General features: G+C 38.1%; 2 protein-coding genes across 2 annotated transcripts; one reads left to right on the forward strand and one right to left on the reverse strand.

Moving 5' to 3' along the window:
- The first annotated feature begins 2682 nt into the window (after nt 1-2682).
- LOC148738269 (uncharacterized) lies at nt 2683-7302 on the forward strand. Its single transcript, XM_088749401.1, has 11 exons — nt 2683-2704; nt 3101-3254; nt 3366-3558; nt 3955-3999; nt 4118-4220; nt 4313-4476; nt 4781-4860; nt 5068-5272; nt 5406-5842; nt 5959-6106; nt 6280-7302. The coding sequence occupies exons 1-9, from the start codon at nt 2683-2685 to the stop codon at nt 5661-5663; spliced, it is 1224 nt and encodes a 407-aa protein (XP_088605527.1). The 3' UTR covers nt 5664-5842; nt 5959-6106; nt 6280-7302.
- A 1307-nt stretch (nt 7303-8609) lies between these two features.
- On the reverse strand, nt 8610-18967 carry LOC111325201 (uromodulin). Its single transcript, XM_088749402.1, is given in 7 exon segments — nt 8610-8872; nt 10694-10816; nt 14596-14713; nt 14883-15060; nt 15062-15140; nt 15793-15858; nt 18718-18967. Coding segments are annotated over 7 exon segments (1077 nt in total).
- Between the last annotated feature and the right edge of the window lie 322 nt (nt 18968-19289).

Here is a 19289-nt window from a genome sequence, read left to right on the forward strand (position 1 = left end):
AGAATATGTGCGCATTCGATCGATGTGGGTAACTTAAGGCATGAATAAAATCGAGACACTCACCCTTTTCTTATGGGCAGCACCTGAAAATAAATGTCGATCACCTATAAAATACGGTTCTTCCCTCTTACTGCTCTCACATCTGTCGCTTGTTGTGGTTTTTTACCTGTAAAAACGGTCATTCCATGCCTGAAATCGTATGGAATCCACGCCTGGAACATCTCACCAGCCAAACCTCACCAAAATTGAGTCGATCCTGCTGTGGGCAGCACTCGAATTGTTTAGGCCTTTCATCCCTCTTTAAAGCTATCACAACCTTTCAAAGCGGGAACCAGAGTAAACTGTGGTTTTTTAACTTTCTTTCTGTTGTGTCTGTGCCGCGTGGGCTTTTCCTCGCGAAGTAAAAGCTCGAGAAAGCGTGTTTCGATACCCACATTTCTTCAACTACAGCCGCCATATTTGTTTTTCTTTCAAATTTCCTGCCTTGTTCCCAGTACTTCATGTTATTTTTCCGACGAAGTACTGACCTGATCCGCGGAGATCGCCCGACAGTTACCGATCGATTGTAATTTGAATAATAAAGATATCGGCAATGCCGATTGTACTCGCGCGAAGCACGCGCAATTAGCGGGAAACTTGAATGACGAATGTACGTGTTTACGAAACATGTTTATTCGCGAGGAAAGATCCACGCGGCACAAAAACAACAGAAGGAAAGTTATATTCTAATTCGTTACCCCGTTCAAACGAATATAAAGCATTTATCATTCAATAAGAAACCACAATTGGGGTGTGTCAACACAAGCCGTATGCGACCCTCTTTATTATGCATTCATCGGCAAAATTGATAGGAACGGTAGTTTAAAGGAATCAAAACTCGGAAATGTAATAATAATAATAAAAAAAAGCAAGAAAAACCACCCTACTAACCAATCTAAACTATGTTCGTATACGAAAAAAAACTACTTCTAAGAGAAACTAACAATCCCTAGTCCCTGAGTATTTAATTTTGAGGGCGTATGGACGGTCGTAAGATGCGAATGAATAGCTAAAGACAGGGTTACGTAAGCCATGATAAATACATTTTTAAAAACACAATTTACTTTGTTGTGGAGAGTGCTCGTATTTTCTAGAAAGCTTTGTGTCACTGAATTAATAAAAATAGAACTAAGGAAGTTTCTGGAACGCTTATGACGACTCATTAAGAACTGCAGTAAGAACTCTTAATGGAACTTTCGAGAACCCTCTCTTAGTCAGCATATTTTGTTAGTACTAAGAACTGCATTAAGAACTGCATTAAGAACTCTTAATGGAACTTTCGAGAACCCTCTCTTAGTCAGCATATTTTGTTAGTACTAAAAATAGTTGTATTACAGATCCTTGGAATATTCTGGAACATTTTGTAAAACATTTATAAGGAGTCGCGAACGTTTAACGTCAGTGTTTCTTCAGTGAGCTTTCCCTTCAGTTCATCTTTCCTGATAGTCATTTTGGACAGCTAGCTTTGAAAGGTTGTGATAGCTTTAAAGAGTGATAAAAGGCCTAAATATTTCGAGTGCGACTCTATAAAAATGACTGATTTTGCCGAAACTTTTCCTGAATGGGCTTTCCTCAGCGCAGAGAAGATCAGCGTCATTTCCCCAAGCTTAAAAACGCTCGACGGAAAAATCACTATCATTCAAATTAGCGGAGAAGGGCTTTGGCAGTGGAGAAAAATTTCTTCTAAATCGGACGCTTTTGCTGCCCTTAATGGCACTTTACAAACTCTGGGTTATTCTCTGTTGCCAGCATCGAAATGTAGAATAGCGAAATGTCTTTATCAAAGCATTCAAGAATTTGCAAAGAAAATGAGTTCAAGGCTTATTGGGAAAGCAGCCAGAGATCGCCTTAAGAGCGACAAAGTGTATGAACTTTTCATACAAGAAGCCGAAATTGGAAGTATGCCAAAGAATGTAATTGATGATTTGAAGCAAAAACGAGAAGAACTGGAGACAGAAATCCGGCGTTGAACTTAACAGGCAGTTAGAGGAACAAAGCAGAAAAGTGTACGAGGTCTTGGTACAGCAAGTCGAGTTAGAGAGGAGGTCGGCGCTAATAGATAGGTTGGGGAACAAGGGGCAAAAAATTCAAAATGTATCAGAGAGGCAAGCACGAAGAAAGTTGACAGAAATAAGGTAAAACTATTTTCGTTTTTAGAAGTATGAGATGGTCTGTTAACCCATGAAATAACAAGAATCCATCACAAACTCACTACCTTAACCCGGGTGGGTACTTTAGGAATTTCTGGGTGGGGATATGCTGCTGGGATCCTGGAACCCTGAGGTTATACGAGAACTAGTTAGGCTGAATTTTGCTGCCCTATACTTGAGTAAACTCCCCAAATCCCCCCTATCCTAGAATAGCTGTTTTCCAGAAACTACTGAGGTCACTAGCACAGTCTAGCCAAAACAAAACCTTATACCACAATATAATGGCAATTCCTGGTTTCCTAAATCTAGATAAAGTCTTCAACAGTCAGTTTCGTGAAAAATGATACCCTATTCTACACCCAAACACTCTGATTTATGTACCCTATCCTAGAGTAACCTGCTTGAAAACCATACCCATCACAGCAGCACATCAAAGGCCATATATGCAAGAACCCCCTAAGACTCTAACCTACAAGAGACATTCACCCATAGGATGTCCAGAAAGAAAGGCCCAGGTATAACTGGGAAAGTTACACTGTAAAACATGGCATACAATCTTTTGAAAAATAAATTCTGTAATTGACCAAAAAATTGACTTTTAAAAAGAGTTGAAATAACTTATGAAATATTCAGCTTCTTGACCTAAACTGATTAACAATGTGGAAATATAGTTGTACCTTATTAATTTTGCTATCCTAACTTATTAACATTGCCCAGAACCATAGGTGAAGCAGTACTCTGGTTTGCAGAGACCTATGGACTAATTCCTGGTAGTCTAAACTTGCACGATGTAGAAACTGGAGAGGCAATAACCATTCATTTCAAGGGAGAAGGTAATAGTGTTCTGTATGAGTTAAAAATAAGTTTTGCATGAACAACAATTGAAGCAAGTCATTGTTTTGGTCATACAGCCTCCACAGATTGTATAGAAAGCAACAAAGATAAACCATCTCTATCAGGAGCCACTCCTCAGAACGAACAGGTTCCCCTAAAACAGAGGAAGTATGAATCACTGCCAGATGAGGAAAAAACTAAGGTCAAAAACCTGGTTTATATACTGAACAGGTAATTTAATACCAATTAAGAGTTATACTTGACTCCAAATCATATCAGTTTTTTGTTTTTTTCTGTAACATCAATTTTCCCCTATGAAATAAACTATTCATATTTTGCCAGGTTTTGTATCTCACTGGAGGGTTATCATGAAATGTCCCAAGTGGTTGGTGGAAAGGATCTTTCCAGATCATACATAGTTGAAGGGTGCCAGGCATCCCTAGACAGTTTGTGGGACATTCAGAGGTCACCAGGGAAAGCACCAGGAGCAGAGTTGTCTTTCAAACAGCTATTGAAGCTGCAACTTCAGAGACATGTAAGATGTTAACAGTCATCCATAAACTGTTCCAGGCAATGAGATTGTTGGCAAAGGAGACCATAAAGGATTTCAATACTTTTCCTTCATAACCAAAAAATTCATTGCCTGCATAAATTCTAGGTTTTAGCTAACAGGGTGGCCATATAACTATGTGGTGCCTTGGGCACTTCACTGTTAGACAAAATATATCTCAGAACCATTAATCTCTGCCTGCATGGAGACAGTCACCAATAAATGTGTGTATTATGGCTTGTTTAGTAGTGCATAAATTTTTATAGGAGGTACTTTTTATGCAGTCAGTTCTGTCTTAGGATGTTATACAAATTTCAATACTTGATGTCTCTCTCTCTCTTTCTCTCTTTTTACATATAAATATGAATATATTGTCTCTAGATTGAAGTTAATAACATTAAAGCTCCCGAGGATAAAGTCTTCAAGGTACTTTCAATATTACCATATCTTTTGATTTTATTTCCATTAAAAAATTCATTTCATATTTCCACTGTTAATCCAAGGACTATGTTACTAAAAGGCTAGTTTAATGTTCTTTCACAAGGTCAAGCTCAGTGGGGATGGAGCTGCTTTAACCCACAACAGTGGCCTTGTTGTTTTTTCATTCTCACTGTTGGATGATGGGCAGGCTGTCATGTCCAGTTCAGGTTATATACTTATGTGCACATTTGGCAGCATCTCTAGTGAAGGGAATGCCATTTATTACTAAATGAACATTGTTTACCTTTAATTTGTCCAGGAAATCGTACAATCTCAGTGGTTAAATGTAAGGAGGACTATGATACTTTAAAAACCAGTCTCCAAAATGTCATTAAAGAAGTTAACTCCCTCTCAAAAGAAAAAGTCCTAGAAGTAGATGGAAAGCAACTGAAAATACAGCTCTATCTTGGTGGTGACTACAAGGTAAGCAAATCCAGACTTAATTATTTTCTAACCACCTTTTGAGAGGAGCACATACATGTATGTGGTTTATGCTTTTTTAACCTGTACCCTCTTAAAAAGCTAGTAATTATAATTACAGTTTCACTTTTCATAATAAATTATCAATCCCTTCATCATTAATTCAAGTATAGAAAAAAAGGTAAAAAATTGTTTGAATAAAAATAATGTCATTAATATTTCAATACAAGTTTTTCAAGTTCAATACAAGGCATTCTCAGGAAAAACTAATTATTCACTGTTGCATATATCTTTTTTTTTCTTCCAGTTCCTTCTGCTCTGTATGGGTATGAAGGCTGCCACATGCAAAAATTCATGTATTTGGTGCACATGTAGTAATGAAGAAAGGTAATGTCTGTGAGTCAAATACTATAACTTTATTGACACTTCCCTAGTGGGGCTTTCAGTGACAATACATAATTTACTTTAAAAGGTGATATACATAAATACTTACACAATAAATTCTCAATCACTGGATGTAGCCATTCATGCAATTACCAAACAAGCCTCAACACTTGCAACTCTCATTAATATTTAATTTCTATTATTTTACAGGAATGACCTTACCAAGCCATTGACTTTTTTCTTGAAAATGAAACGCAATTTAAACCCTGGATGGTATAAGGATCCCGGCTGCCGTGCACAGCCTCTTTTCGACATACCACTTGAAAGGGTCATGATTGATGAGCTCCACATGTTTCTACGGATTACAGATATTCTAGAGAAGGGAATTATCTATGATGTTATTAACTGGGATGAGGTAACTGAAATAAAGACTTGCCTTTAGTGTAAAGTCTACAGTGTAAATTAAAGCAAATTTGAACAACAGCAATCTGTTTTAATTTCTTGTACATTTATCGTGAACATAAAGAATAGATTTTATTGATACTTAGAGAGATGATTTCAAGAAATCAAGTAAAGAGCAGAGAGGAATACATCTGAAAACATTCCTTGAAGCTGTCAGAGAAGGTGGTGTATCCCTGTCAATTTGGACAGACAAACAAGGAAATTTAGACTGGACATCTCTTATGGAAAATGAAAAGAAGAAACTGTTAACAAGCCTCCCCTCTAGATTCTCTTCCTTTCTACCTCCTGAGGTCTGTGAAAAGGTGACCAAGTTGTGGAAAGTAAGTACAAATATATTATTTTGAGTTGATTTCCTTCTAAATCTTGCAGAATTTTAACTTGTCACCTGCTTTTTCATTTAGTTATTTGTTTGTTTTTTTTTTTAATATTGCATGTCTATTATATACAGGATTTCAAAGAACTTTATGATGTGTTTGGAAGTTGGAGTCCATCTGAGAAAGATGTGCAGGATTTCCCAAGCAAGGTAATAATAAGGCCGTCAATATATTCAGACAGTCTACTATGTCAGCTGCCACTATACACTCTGACTGAAATATTTATTTCTAATACATTACTATATGTTTATCCTATTCACTGTAGGTAAAGGAATGGGTTCTTCTGCTTTGCAGTTTGAAAGGGCCTGGATATGCCAAAGCAAACCCCATAACACCCTACATACACATTATGTTATGCCACCTTCCTAGTTTACTGCAAGAAATGGGATCTGTCAAGTCATTTACTGGCCAGGGTATGCATATTATAGTATAGCTATATCTCTACTACATCATACAACATGCAAAATACCTGTATTTAACGATTTCAAGTTTCATTAACGTGTACAATGTAAGTGCCACACTTTTAATCCACTGGTAATCAATATTTTTTAAAATCTTTCCTCTTTTTTTTTTTGTCATTTTGCAGGTGTGGAGAAGAAAAATGATGACATGCGAAAATACTTTCAAAGAAAATGTAATTGATGGGATAGTTGTCGCCAGATTTTGCTGGTAGAAAAAAGGATCGAGGTTTTGGAGCATGAGGGATGTGCCCGTGAACATAGAAAATACCAAAAAAGGGACATCTCCTACTGGGAACAGGGAAAGAGTCTAGTGGCTAAGAATGCTGTTAAAAATTTTATTGCTGAAGCTTCACAAGCTCTTTCCACACAGCCATCACTGTTGCCCTCAGGTTGTCAAAATTCCTGTACATCTACTTCAATCGCAAACAACAGCTGCCACCAGAACAGTGAATGTTACACCCTAAGTGACCTCAAGAAATTGCAAAAAAGAGAACTAGCTGCTATTTTTCAAATTAAATTAGGAAAACCTCCTTTAAAGAAAAAAAGGGTGGACATCATTTCAGATATAATGGCATGGCAAAATGGTAACTCTACCTGAAGCCCAGGTGGGGAAATACTCCCAGAAATATTGGGTGGGGGTGTGCAGCCCACCCCACAAAACCCTTACCCTATTTATGACCAAAATCTATGACTTTCACCACCCTATTTAGGACCTTACCTAAAATTCGATATCCTATTTAAAGCAGTTGATCTAAACATTACTTATGAAGAACTAAAGTTGATGGTCTTGTTGATAATATGAAAAAGTAGCTTTTTTAAAAAAGACATACTTAAATCAAGACCAAAGTATAAAAACCATACCCTATTTCTGACGAAAGTGGCCAAAATCAATACCCTATTTACAACCAAAACGACTGAAAAACTATACCCCTTGGGGCCGCACATACCTATGCAGCCCATACAAGAGGAACCCCCTTGGAACTTGAAGGTTCTGTCTTTCAGTGTGTATCTAAAAGTATTCAAATGTAACAAAGTGAAAGTCAAATAGTATTTTAACCAGTTCCAACCATTTAAAGTTTAAAGTTCATTGTACTAAGAAAGATGTAAAGTTTGTATACTGAGTAATAAATCACAATGGAGTTGATCGACCGTATTTGAGCAAAATCCTTGAAGTAGTAACTTAACTACCGTCTTTTCAGTGCGTTTCCTTGACAAATGCAATGGTCAATTTCTCGGTCCATCGCCGAGGCAGCTCCTTGCCCTCTGCACAGTACAACTTGTGTGAGCGTCCGAGAAACAAGCGGACGACAATTGGAAAGATAATTGTCCGCCGATCTCCTCTCTTCGTGGAATAAGTACTTTGCCAGCCTTCAGGAAAATACTTTCGGTCGAAGTCAGCCTCTGAAAGCCATATCTTTGTGTTTAAATTTAAAACAGTTCTTTTCACGATTTTTCTGAAAACATCATGTCTCATCTCGACCGTTTTCTTTGTCAACAGGGGTTCGGCAAGTCCACTCTCTATGATATTTTTCAGTCTCTCGAGGTTCTCTGCATACACGTCTTCTGGGGGAGACGGATTTCTGAAATAGCTGGACAAAAGATGGGATGCATTTAACAGCGAGAAGCCAATCCGGTAGAAGAAAGTTAGTTACATGCGAAAATCTCCTCCGAATAAAAACCATGATTTAATTTCTTTGAATGCTTGCGCATGAAATAATAAACTGTTAAGCGCCGGGTGGTCTACCAGGAATCGGCAGAATTTCCATAAAACTTTGCTTTTTATTTAAAAAATACGAGGAGAGATATCTGAAAGGGAACGTGTTTAACACTTTAAGCGTCTAAAGCAGGACTTACCGTAAAAGACCGTGATCCAAAATGTGGGATTCTGACTCCCACGTGTTGTGTTCGGACCCCCAACCTCGCCACTTGACCAGATAAACAGGCTGCTCATCAGACTACAATAAAAATTCATTTAGAGACAATTTTTGTTGGTATTTTGACGGCTTCTTTTCCAGTTTTATGAAAGTTTGTCATGGCAATCGTTAGATATCCTTACCTTTGTGTTCTTTACAGCCACCAACCGCTCAGCCTTGAAGACACCCTTCAGCGTTTTCCTTTTCTTCTTTTTTGGCCTTACATCCAGAACATCCGCCATCGACAGTTTATTTAGGTCAGCATAACAGTTTATGCTGCGTTTATCTCGTGCCATTTTTCAGGTGTCACTTGATATACTTGAGCTTGCAACTCACTCGAAACTGGAATATTACGCAAACCACCTTGTCCTCTCGCGCGAAGACAGTTCACAGCCACTGGCGACAAGCGAACCAATCGGGTAAAAGGAATGCGAGACGTCACTTGACTACCCCACTCCCGCACGGGAAATTTTTGGCTGACCGCGCGGGAATAGGAATTCTACGCGACGTGTAAGATAAACCATATCTGTTCTCATACTTTATCAAGAGTACCTGCAGACCGTCCTGGAAACTTCACCATCTTCAACTGTAGGATGAGCACCTTTTGGCCATCCTGACCAGTTTGTCCCACAGTGGTATGGTTCCACACGTGTTACTGGCATTTTTGTTCCAGCATCACTCATAAAACGATACCATTCCCCAGGGTTATTCTCAGGGAGTTGGTCATCACAAGACGCTAGACCGTTAGTCTGTTTTTCGTTTCTCGTGGCGTCACTCAGGGTTTTGTAATTTTTGCAAGGATCGGCTACAAAGTGAAATGATATTTATAACAGGATTATAGTCGTTAGAATTAGTGATTGGAGATATTTTCTAACGAACAATAGTTACTATGGTGAGGGGTCAAGCGGTACTAGCAGCAGGACCTTGCTACAAATTTCAATTTACATCATCGAGTGGTCACATTTGTTTAATAGACTTACGTGCTTTGTATTCTATTTTTTTTCTCTTTTTCTTGTCACATTTGCGAAATTGCTACGCCATTAAATAGCTCTGCGGTTCAAGGCCAAACTTTCTTTGATGCCGTTTTATACTTCATAGAGAAATATAGCGTTGCATCATCTTGGTTATGTTAAACATTTCACCACTAGTCTGGAAAGAATGTCACTATAATAAGTGAATAAACGTAAGTAAACAAGTGCATCGCCAAAGGATGATAACATAACCAAAGTAAAGCGCGCTCTGATTGGTCAACTCACTGTCTACCATTGGCACATGGGTGTAAGCTGCTGACGTGAGCAAATGCAACGTTTTCTGCGCGCTTGTTTTTTCTGGTCACGTAAAATTTGTGAATTAAAAGGAACTACAAGGTACCAATGTTACGTTATAAAACAAATTACCATTTGTTAATTGCTGGAATACTCACGAAGGGAGGTTTTTTTAATCGCAATTTGGATGAAATGCACACGATGAGGTAGCTGGTATGAGCAACCTGAGCAGCAATCGAATCCATTCAACACTGACCCTAAAAAGTCGAAGAGGACATGAAAGAAACCAAACCTACCTTAAATTTTACAATTCAAACCATCTCCAAGGTATCCAGGACTACAAGTGCAGATGTACGGGCCCATGGCGTTCTGATGGCAGGCGTTAGTTTTGTACTCATCAATGTCTGGAAGAGAAAATACATACACATTGTTTAACAACTCCATGAAATTACCACGCCTTTCAACAATAAAGCGTTAATTATAACTCAGAACTATGGCCTGAAAGATCCATAACATGATTGAAGCCATCTTAAAGAAATCATCAGTGACCTCATTTTTTTCTGTGTCGGATTTAAACTTTACTTTACTAATTATTCATTTAGAACTTTTTGAATGTCAAAGGCGAGCTATCAAGTTCACCAAAGCAGTTTTTTCTATTTCCGGTATATCTAGGGAGGCATTCACATACATGTGATCCAATGGTGTTTGTGCAGTTCGCATTCTCGTGACAAGAGTGCTTTCTTTTACACTCGTCAACATCTAAGAAATTACAATTACAATTTATCACTTATAGAGCGCTATTTACAATGACAGATCAACAGCGCTTTACAATCAATCCTAACCCGCCCATCCCACCCTAGGGGAGGACATCCATCCCACAGTTATCTCGTGCTTGGGAAATTAACGTCTCCCACCCCTAACCCTGTAGGAGATGGGACCTCCATTTATTCGTCCCTATCCGAGAAGACTAGAATATCTAACCATTTCTTTATGTTATAGAAAGGAAGCATATTCTTCTCAATTATTTTAAGACCTTGAGTGTTGGTCCGGCCGGGGCTCGAACCCTCGACCTCCCGCACAACAGTCCAGCGCTCTATCCATTGAGCTAACCGGGAGGCGGTTATCAAACTATCAACCAAAATGCGAAATGCAAGATTGATAAAAAGGCGAAGCAAGTTATCTAAGTGAAAAAACCACCCTATTAATAACTTTTACATGGCTAGGTACTTTTAATTGCCAACTTTGTTATAACTATTAAATCAGAGCTATCTACGGTATCAAAACAACCTTACAGAGAAATTAAACAGACCCTAGAAAAAATCGTTTCATTAGTCATGAAGTATCTATATTTTTTACTTTGCCTGTACAATTCTTTCCATCTCCAGTATATCCAGGTTTGCATGCGCAAACATATGATCCGTGTGTGTTATTACAAGTACCGTTTAAATGACATTTGCTAGAGGTTGTTTCGCATTCATCAAAATCTGTCAAAAAGAAAGAAATGAAATACAGAAAATGTATGAAAGCGTTCCCTGCAGTAATGAACCCTACTTATAGTAGTGGAAAAAAGGCCTGAAAAAAATTTCAGGCCCGTTCGGGATTTGAACCCATGAATCCATAAACCCATGACCAACATAATGACCAGTTCCCAGTTGGCTTGTTAGCTCAGTTGGTAGAGCACTGCACCGGTATCGCACAGGCCATGTTAATATAAATATCCCGTCCTAAACTCATATATTGACTACAATGGTATTTCTTGCATATACAGAGATCACTCTTCTTTGCTCTAATGCGTTCAGTTTTCCAAGCGCTGTAATCCCTTTCTTACAGTTTCAGGCATTTGGGCTGTGAGGTAAAACTGTAAAACCTTTTTCTGAATTTCCCCAAAAAAACATCGATTCTGGAACTGAAACAAATCACGTAATTTGCACTAATATTCTAATTGTTAGATATGTAAAGATATCTACGAGGCGGTTGCTACTATTGCAATTTTCACGTTTTCTATTTTCAACAACAAAACTTTCAGAAATGTACAACTTTTTTAAAGACATGTTTCGGCAAGCATATGCCATCTTCAGTCAATGAGTAACTGAGTGTGAACAATTATATAGTAGACAAGTAGATGAATAAATTATTTACAATATGATGTAATACAAAAGCTCTAGTTTTACTCGATATGTCAAAGGCCTTCGACAGCATTAGACATGATATTCTACTGCAGAAACTACGGGCTCTTGGTAGATAGGAAAACAATACTTCTCCTTATGAATTCTTTCGTTTTTAGTAAGTTATATTATTGCTCAACATAACATTAACAAACTTCAGTTAGTACAGAATTTTGCTGCCTGTGTTGTTCTTCGCCTTAAAAAATTCGATCACATTTCACAAGCTATCAAATCGCTAAATTGGCTGTCTGTTAGTGACAGAATTTACTGGAACGATGCAGTGATGATGTACAAATGTATTAATAAACTTGTGCCCGACGACCTAATCGAGAAATTTACTACGCGTTCACAGTCACACTAGAAACACTAGACAACGCGATCAACTGAACGTTCCAAGGTGCCGCCCAACCACTGGTCAGCGGTCCTTCGTCTACCGCGGTGCAAAGCTCTGGAATAATCTAAGAGACAATGTTAAATCTTCAGAATCGATCAAACTTTTTAGGAACAAAATTGTTAACCTACTTTTCTCTGGTCAATCTATGAATTTGTAATTAGTATATGATCCATTGTATTTCACTTATTTTTAATGTTATTTATTATATTAGTTATTTGGTAATTTATTTAGTTATTTTAGCTATTTAGTAGCCTTGTGACTGAAAAGCCCTTTTTAGGGAGTTACAATAAAGTATGTATGTATGTATGTATGTATGTATGTATACCATGCACATGCGGCAAAGTTTACACCGGGGAAAAAGGACGATGTAAAAATGTATAAAATTTTTAAAAAATTGGATTACAGCGATGAACCGTATCAGTCCAAGGTAAATTCCTCCTCGCCTAGATCTTCTTTTGAAAGTGTGACAAAATTTTGGTCAGAATATTTTCTCCACAGTAAGCTTTTGATGTGGAAATGGAACCTTTTCAGTGCAGTTTAGCCCACTGTAAGATGTTCCAAATAACAAAGAAGCCAGAGGATGTATCGCCAGAGCATTTTGGATCGCCGAAGTACTTGCGAAGAGAGGTTTAGTTATCGGAATTTGGATTCAATTGACACGACTAAGTAACGCAATGGCTGATAATGACCACCTGAGTGGCTCAGGTGGCCAACGGTTCTATCCATTACCTACAAGTGGGTTGTGCGAGCCCTGGGTATATGTGCAAGTGGCTTGCCAATGGCAGGCGTTACTTTTGCACTCTTCAATGTCTGGAAAAGAAAATACATAATTAACACCGACAGAATACGGAAATTGAATGCACGATGTAACGGTGCCTGTCATCACGAGATGAAGGTTCACTGCTGCGAAAAGATGATGGGGTTTTTTTGACATCCATAATTACAATCAAAAGAGCAGAATCGTCCCTTCAATAAATCTCATACGTAAACGAAAATGAGTCGCGATGAAACAGAAAAACAAAGCAAAAGAATCCGTCCAGCGACATATCTCTAGTAGCTTAAGTCGAACATTAGATGCCAAGTGTTTGGCAAAGTAAAAATTGGTAAACCGCTTGAAACGCGGGTACACGCGCTATTGATAATAAAAGCGTGCGTGTTTTCTGGACATTCAAGCAAAACCAGTGTAGTCCCAAAGTTCCTACGACGGTTAATTGAAAATAGCTGTGTACAATACATGAATGATAAAGATGCTAAAGTGTGTCGTTTGAACGACCCTCACATCCGTAGAGCTCCATTCTCAACGAGATGTGGTCGTGCCAATCGGTGGGGAGAAGTCTCACGTAACGCGCCTTAATGAATGGATAGAGCTGCTGGAATACAACAGCGTTACCGTCTTGGTTTGCAATGAATTCCTGCAAACAGAATCAGAATGCAAACCTCATGTTAAAACATCATTTTATCTCGAAAATTCATAAATGATATTTCCATTTAATGGAGATTTGCTAAGGTAGACGGAAAAATTTGAAGCATAACTGGGTTTTACTCGTGGCTCTATACATTATCAACGAAGAAAATGGTTAGAGTTGACAAACTAGGTAGCTTCCTCAACTAAGAAAGAGCTGCCATTATACTTCAGGACATATCTGGCAGAGATCAAATATCATTGCCCTCTTTTTAATTTTACAAGTCCAGACCTAGCCGAAGAGGAGAGCACAGAATGTAAGATAAACGATATACGTTCTTATAATTTATTTAGAGTACCTTTGGAGAGTTTTGGCTTGCAGATGTTTGATAAAAGCTAAAAGTTCACTCCATCATCGCTGTACTGCACTTTGTATTTTTTCACTCATTGGTTGTAGGCATTCCATCCTTGAGTGGCTATCTGTGTTACTGTTGTTTTATTGAGAAGATCAACCTGAATCCACTGATCCACCTTATTGTACTTAGCTGACCAGCTTTCTACTTTTCCTGGAACGGCAAAAAAGTTTAGCCTTCCCTGGATTGCCGCACAGTTTGCATCCCATTCTGAAGAGGCTGAGATCTGAGCATCCTTTACGAGTTTCAATTGGTTATCCATACCAAGTGGTGCTGAGCACGCTGTCAGGGGTGGAATAAGTGACTTAATCCTAACACAGCGAATGAATAAATCTGGGATTTTTTTTATTATATTAGCGGGATTTTGTGACGTTAATATTATTCGATAACTTTGCTACCATGAGCCACCTGGAGAATAGTGTAGTATCCGAAGAACTACTCACAGGAAGGTCAAATGTTCGAATTTTGGTTAGAGTAACTGAAATTTGCTCTCTCCGTGTATTCCTGTAAAAACCTAAGATATTTCTTGTTTGAACCTGTTTAGTTGCAATTGAGGAGAGGCGATTAAAGCGAGATTTGTCACAATTCTAAACCAATCAGAGCGAGAGAATCTCTGTCACCACCCGAACCTCCCTTAAGCAAAGACTGTGCGACTTAAACTTTTTTCATTCTGCCTGAAAAAGGCATACGCTCGGCAAAAACACTCGAGGTGAGAAAAACAGACAAAAAAACAAAGCAAGCAAATAAGCGAACAAACAAGACTTATAAGAACTCAACAAACAAACAGACAAAGCTACAAAAACAGCCGCGGTCTTTATATTTGAAAGGTACGACAAACTAGAGGAGCAAATTAATATTGTTGTCATTTAACGCATTGTTTGAGACTTACCAGATTCACAATGTTCTCCCTCGTATCCAGGAGGGCACAAGCAACGATATCCTTTGAACGTGAAACCAGACTGACATGTTCCCTTATTTTGGCACAGTGAATTCTTACTACAGGCGTTCTGAAGGAGAAGAAAGAGATATTAAAATAACTAAAGAAAGATCGTTAGATTGATGAAAAAAACCAATTTAAGACCCTCTGATGGAATACGATAATTTTTCAAGAAGTTAGTTCTTATCTTAGACATTCTCCTTTAGGCTAAAAGCTCGTAGATTATGATTTAAACTCACCTTCGATCCCTGATAGTAAAAAACAGCATCAGTTATCAGGTCACTGTCATATTCCAGATGTGTGGCGTTGTTTAGTTCACAGATGTGACCTGGTTCATTGTTCTCTGGATCTTTCTTGAAGTTCAGACTGACACAGTTGTCGTTCAGGTAACACAAAAGCTCACAATCATCCAAGTTCGTTTATTTTCATGGTGTGATTTACGAATTGTCTTTCAGTGAAAAAGTAATAATCTGGAAACAGCATTGTGCGATCTCCATCTAAAACAAATAAACCAAATTAAAGGTGACAACAAAACCTCTTCTTTTCTGTCGCTCGTGAGATAAAATTTTTTGTGAGATAATCAAACTAGCGATTTATCTATTTCTTCAGGACATTTTTTGCCTTTACCATTGCTACTGTATATATATATATATATTTTTTTTTGTTTATTTATTTTTAATTTTTTTCTGTATTTTATGGCTGCCTCCAGACAAAGGAATAACTTCACGTCGACAAATATTTTCGTTCTCTCATATCACATTTCCGTTGTTAAAGAATTTGGATGGGAACATCAGATATAAAAAAAAATGGAAAATCAAAATACATTTTGTGAACTGATGCTCAGAGTAACATTGTAATTGGATTAAAGTCAGGAGAGGTAAAAATCTGCAAATTGCACGAGGCATCTGCAAAACTGTTTTAAAAAAGGGTTTTTTTCATTTTTTTATTTGATTTTGCATTTGTGGAGACCTTTTCTTCAATCCTACTGAATAGCTGAATTCAAGATTCGGGAAAGACAGATGTATTTTATCAAAAACACGTAAAAGACGAAAAAATTAATCTACTCCATGTAACTCACTGTTCCTGTATAAATAGGTTTTCTGAGATGTCTAAGGACGTTAAAATGTGCCGCCTTATGATGCAAATCACCCTCATCAAATGCCAGGGAAGTCATCAATGCAGTCCAGAATGCAAATGTGAGAAACGCCGAAGATCCTTAAAAGCAGTAGACAGCAACAGTAATGTTATAAGTATACCACAAAGTTTGAGTTGACCACCAGCATTTAGCAATGGATTAAACTATGCGAACCGACTTCTTTTAATAAAAGATATTAAGCGTAATATAGCAGCAGCTGTCAGCTCAAACTCAATAAGTTGTCGATTCAATAACATGCCTGAGAGTAAAAATTCCGGCTGACATAATTAACGTTTCGCTGGCTAAGAAAACGATTTGCGGGGGCACCATTCATTGACAACAACAAATTGGACGAAAGGAAGTTGTCTTTATTATTGTTATTAGCATTATCGTTATTATCATTTCTCTTTCTAACAACATGAGTTCAGGTTTCTTATAGGTTAAAATCAATAGAGAGTACTTTAAACAATAACTTCATAGGCACATTATTTGCAATATCTTATGAACGGCAGGCGAACTTACCCAAGGCAGAAAGTCACTTGAATTTCTAAGGTTAACATGCTCTTGGCTCTGGGTTAGAATACTGAGCGAAAGACCACATGCATAAAAAACATGACGGTTTTGTTTGATTGCGAAAGACGAAGGGCTAACGCTCGAAACGTCAGCTTTTATAATCGTAACGGTGGCCAATTTCAACTTTGTTGATATATTCAAATTATTTCGTTACCCCCACCGACGCAGCCCCAAACAGTTTCTTTAGAAACTATCAGCCTTTATTCATTTGTATTTTGATTGCTGCGACCACTAACTTTGGTCTTGGCTTAATTTCTTACCTAAGTTTCCAATTTTCCTCAAGATCAATGAAATTAAAACAAAACAAAAAAAAAGTGCAATAAGCTTTATGTTTACGTGTCCTTTAACAAGGAGGACACAAGAACTACTACGAATGTAAATAATCATTGCAGTTTAAAATTGTTCCTTTTCAAACGCTGAAGTTTTAATTCTACCAACAATATTAATACTTAGTCAAGTAAGAAGGTATTAAGAAAAACGACATTCATCACACAATGATTAGTCAGAATAGCATTCATTTCTCTTTTAATCTTGGTCCCAAAGGACGCGTCGAATCGAATAGATGTACACACATGAGTTAAAGATTAAGACTAGGTTTACACTAGAGGAAATTGTTCCGGATTCGTGATGAATCCGAAACGTTTTAGTACCGGATTGATTCTACCGTTTACACGAAAGTGGACGAATCCGAAATAAAAACTTCCCGGTTTGGTCGTGTCTCCGGAGATTTTGAATCCGCAACTTAAAGTGGGAACTTTGAATCCGATAACTTTTGAATCCGGAAAGCTTTGCCGTGTAACCGCTTTTTTTCTCGAATCCGGATATTATTTCCGCCTGCAATCTTTTGAGTTTTCGGTGAAACCAAAATGGATCTGGTGCTAACATTGCTGGCGGTCTCCGGTTGCCTAATCTTGTTGCAGGTTCATGCGATAAATTTTATCATGTGTACCGCAGTATTTCTGAGGAAACGCAAATTATTATTGTAAGGAAGTTTAACGTCAGTCACACTTAATCGCCGACGACGTTGATGGCTTGGGATCTGTCCAACTCAAATTTGCCTCAGTGGCATCTGGATCTACTCTAGCCTTTTTCGGGGGAGGCATTTTCACTTTGTCGATCGAACCACGAAACAACACTGGGCTTGGTAACCATTCCATTTCGAATGTTCCCGGAGTTGTCGTTGTGTGTAAACGTTCAGGAATCCGAATATCCTTTCAGTGTAAACGCCTACGAATCCGAATACTCCAAAATTGATGAATCCGGAAACATTTACGAATCCGGAAAACTCTCCTCTAGTGTAAACCTAGTCTAAATGTTTAAGAGTTGGCCCTCAAACAAACAAGCGTTTTCATAATTCAAGTTTAAATATGTACAAAAGAAACAAAAGTCAGTCAGCTCATATAACAGAAGAGAAAACAGGTGCCAACATCTGTTTCTGTTTGCAAAAGTAGTCATTCCAAACTATTCCTCTACCGTATTCCTAAATTGTTTTTCAAATTTTAGTTGCTTCTTATTGCATTCAAAATAAAAGGCGCAGCCTTGAAACTAAGTATCAGCATATAACAAAGGTAAAAAATGGGGCATTCTGGGATGTTCTTGAGAATTCAGGAATAGTGCACTGACACGAGGAATTAAAGAATCGATAAAACGTTCGTAAAATTAACATCAAAATTATAATTGCCGTTCACCAATCGAGATGCAATCCTTTAACAACAACAAAAAAACCATTATATCTGGCCAAGCAGAGCTGTATCAAGTATGAAGTTCTTCGATCTTGATTTGGAAATAAAATTCAGTCATTCGAGAGAGAACACTTTCGTCATTTTAGATTAGCAGTGGGTCACACAAAGCAAATAATGAATATGGGACACCGCAGTCCAGATGGAAGCGCTTAGAAAGAGTGACACACTGGTTGAATACAACTTTCTCAGTAATATTTAGATATATACTGTGAATTGTTTTTGGGGTGTTGGTTCTTTATAGAGCAGATTTAGCCCACACTTTTTCAAGAGCGGATTAACAAAAGCACATTTTCGAGTATAAGCGAACATACGCGACTCCAGCGATAAACTGATCATTTTGGTGACTACTGGAAGTAGTACCTCGATACAGTCTAAGACCAAGGATGTCGGCATAGGATTGACACTCCAGCGATAAACTGATCATTTTGGTGACTACTGGAAGTAGTACCTCGATACAGTCTAAGACCAAGGATGTCGGCATAGGATTGACACTCCAGCGATAAACTGATCATTTTGGTGACTACTGGAAGTAGTACCTCGATACAGTCTAAGACCAAGGATGTCGGCATAGGATTGACACTCCAGCGATAGAGTGATCATTTTGGCGACTACTGGAAGTAGTACCTCGATACAGTCTAAGACCAAGGATGTCGGCATAGGATTGAGACTCCAGCGATAAACTGATCATTTTGGTGACTACTGGAAGTAGTACCTCGATACAGTCTAAGACCAAGGATGTCGGCATGGGATTGACACTACAACTTTTATTATTACCGGCTTTAATAGGCTTTTGAACTTCCGACGCAGACAGCGTGGAAAACCTCTTGGGTTCAAAGACCGCATCTGTAGAGATGTTTAGTAAACCACATGACATATCGTCCAGCTTATAGTGGACATTTGTATTTTCTCCACAAAAAAACTTAAAGGTCGACTAAACCTTACTTTTGCTGCTCTGAATCTTACATTTATTAGAGATCAGAAACGCCACAAACGCCCGCTCCACCGAAATTAATATTCCTTAAAAAAGTAAAAAATGTCCGCTAGATTTCTATTTCGAGATCCGTGATGGAAATAATCGGTCAGCCAATGTTCTCGGCGTATTCTGCGGATTGAAAAAAATTGCTGTGGTGCGATCCAGTGGACGATACCTGTGATTAAGATTTTTTTCCTGATTCCAGATATGATTTCAGAGCATA

Source organism: Stylophora pistillata, chromosome 2 (assembly GCF_964205215.1).
Source record: "Stylophora pistillata chromosome 2, jaStyPist1.2, whole genome shotgun sequence".
Lineage (NCBI taxonomy): Eukaryota > Metazoa > Cnidaria > Anthozoa > Scleractinia > Pocilloporidae > Stylophora > Stylophora pistillata.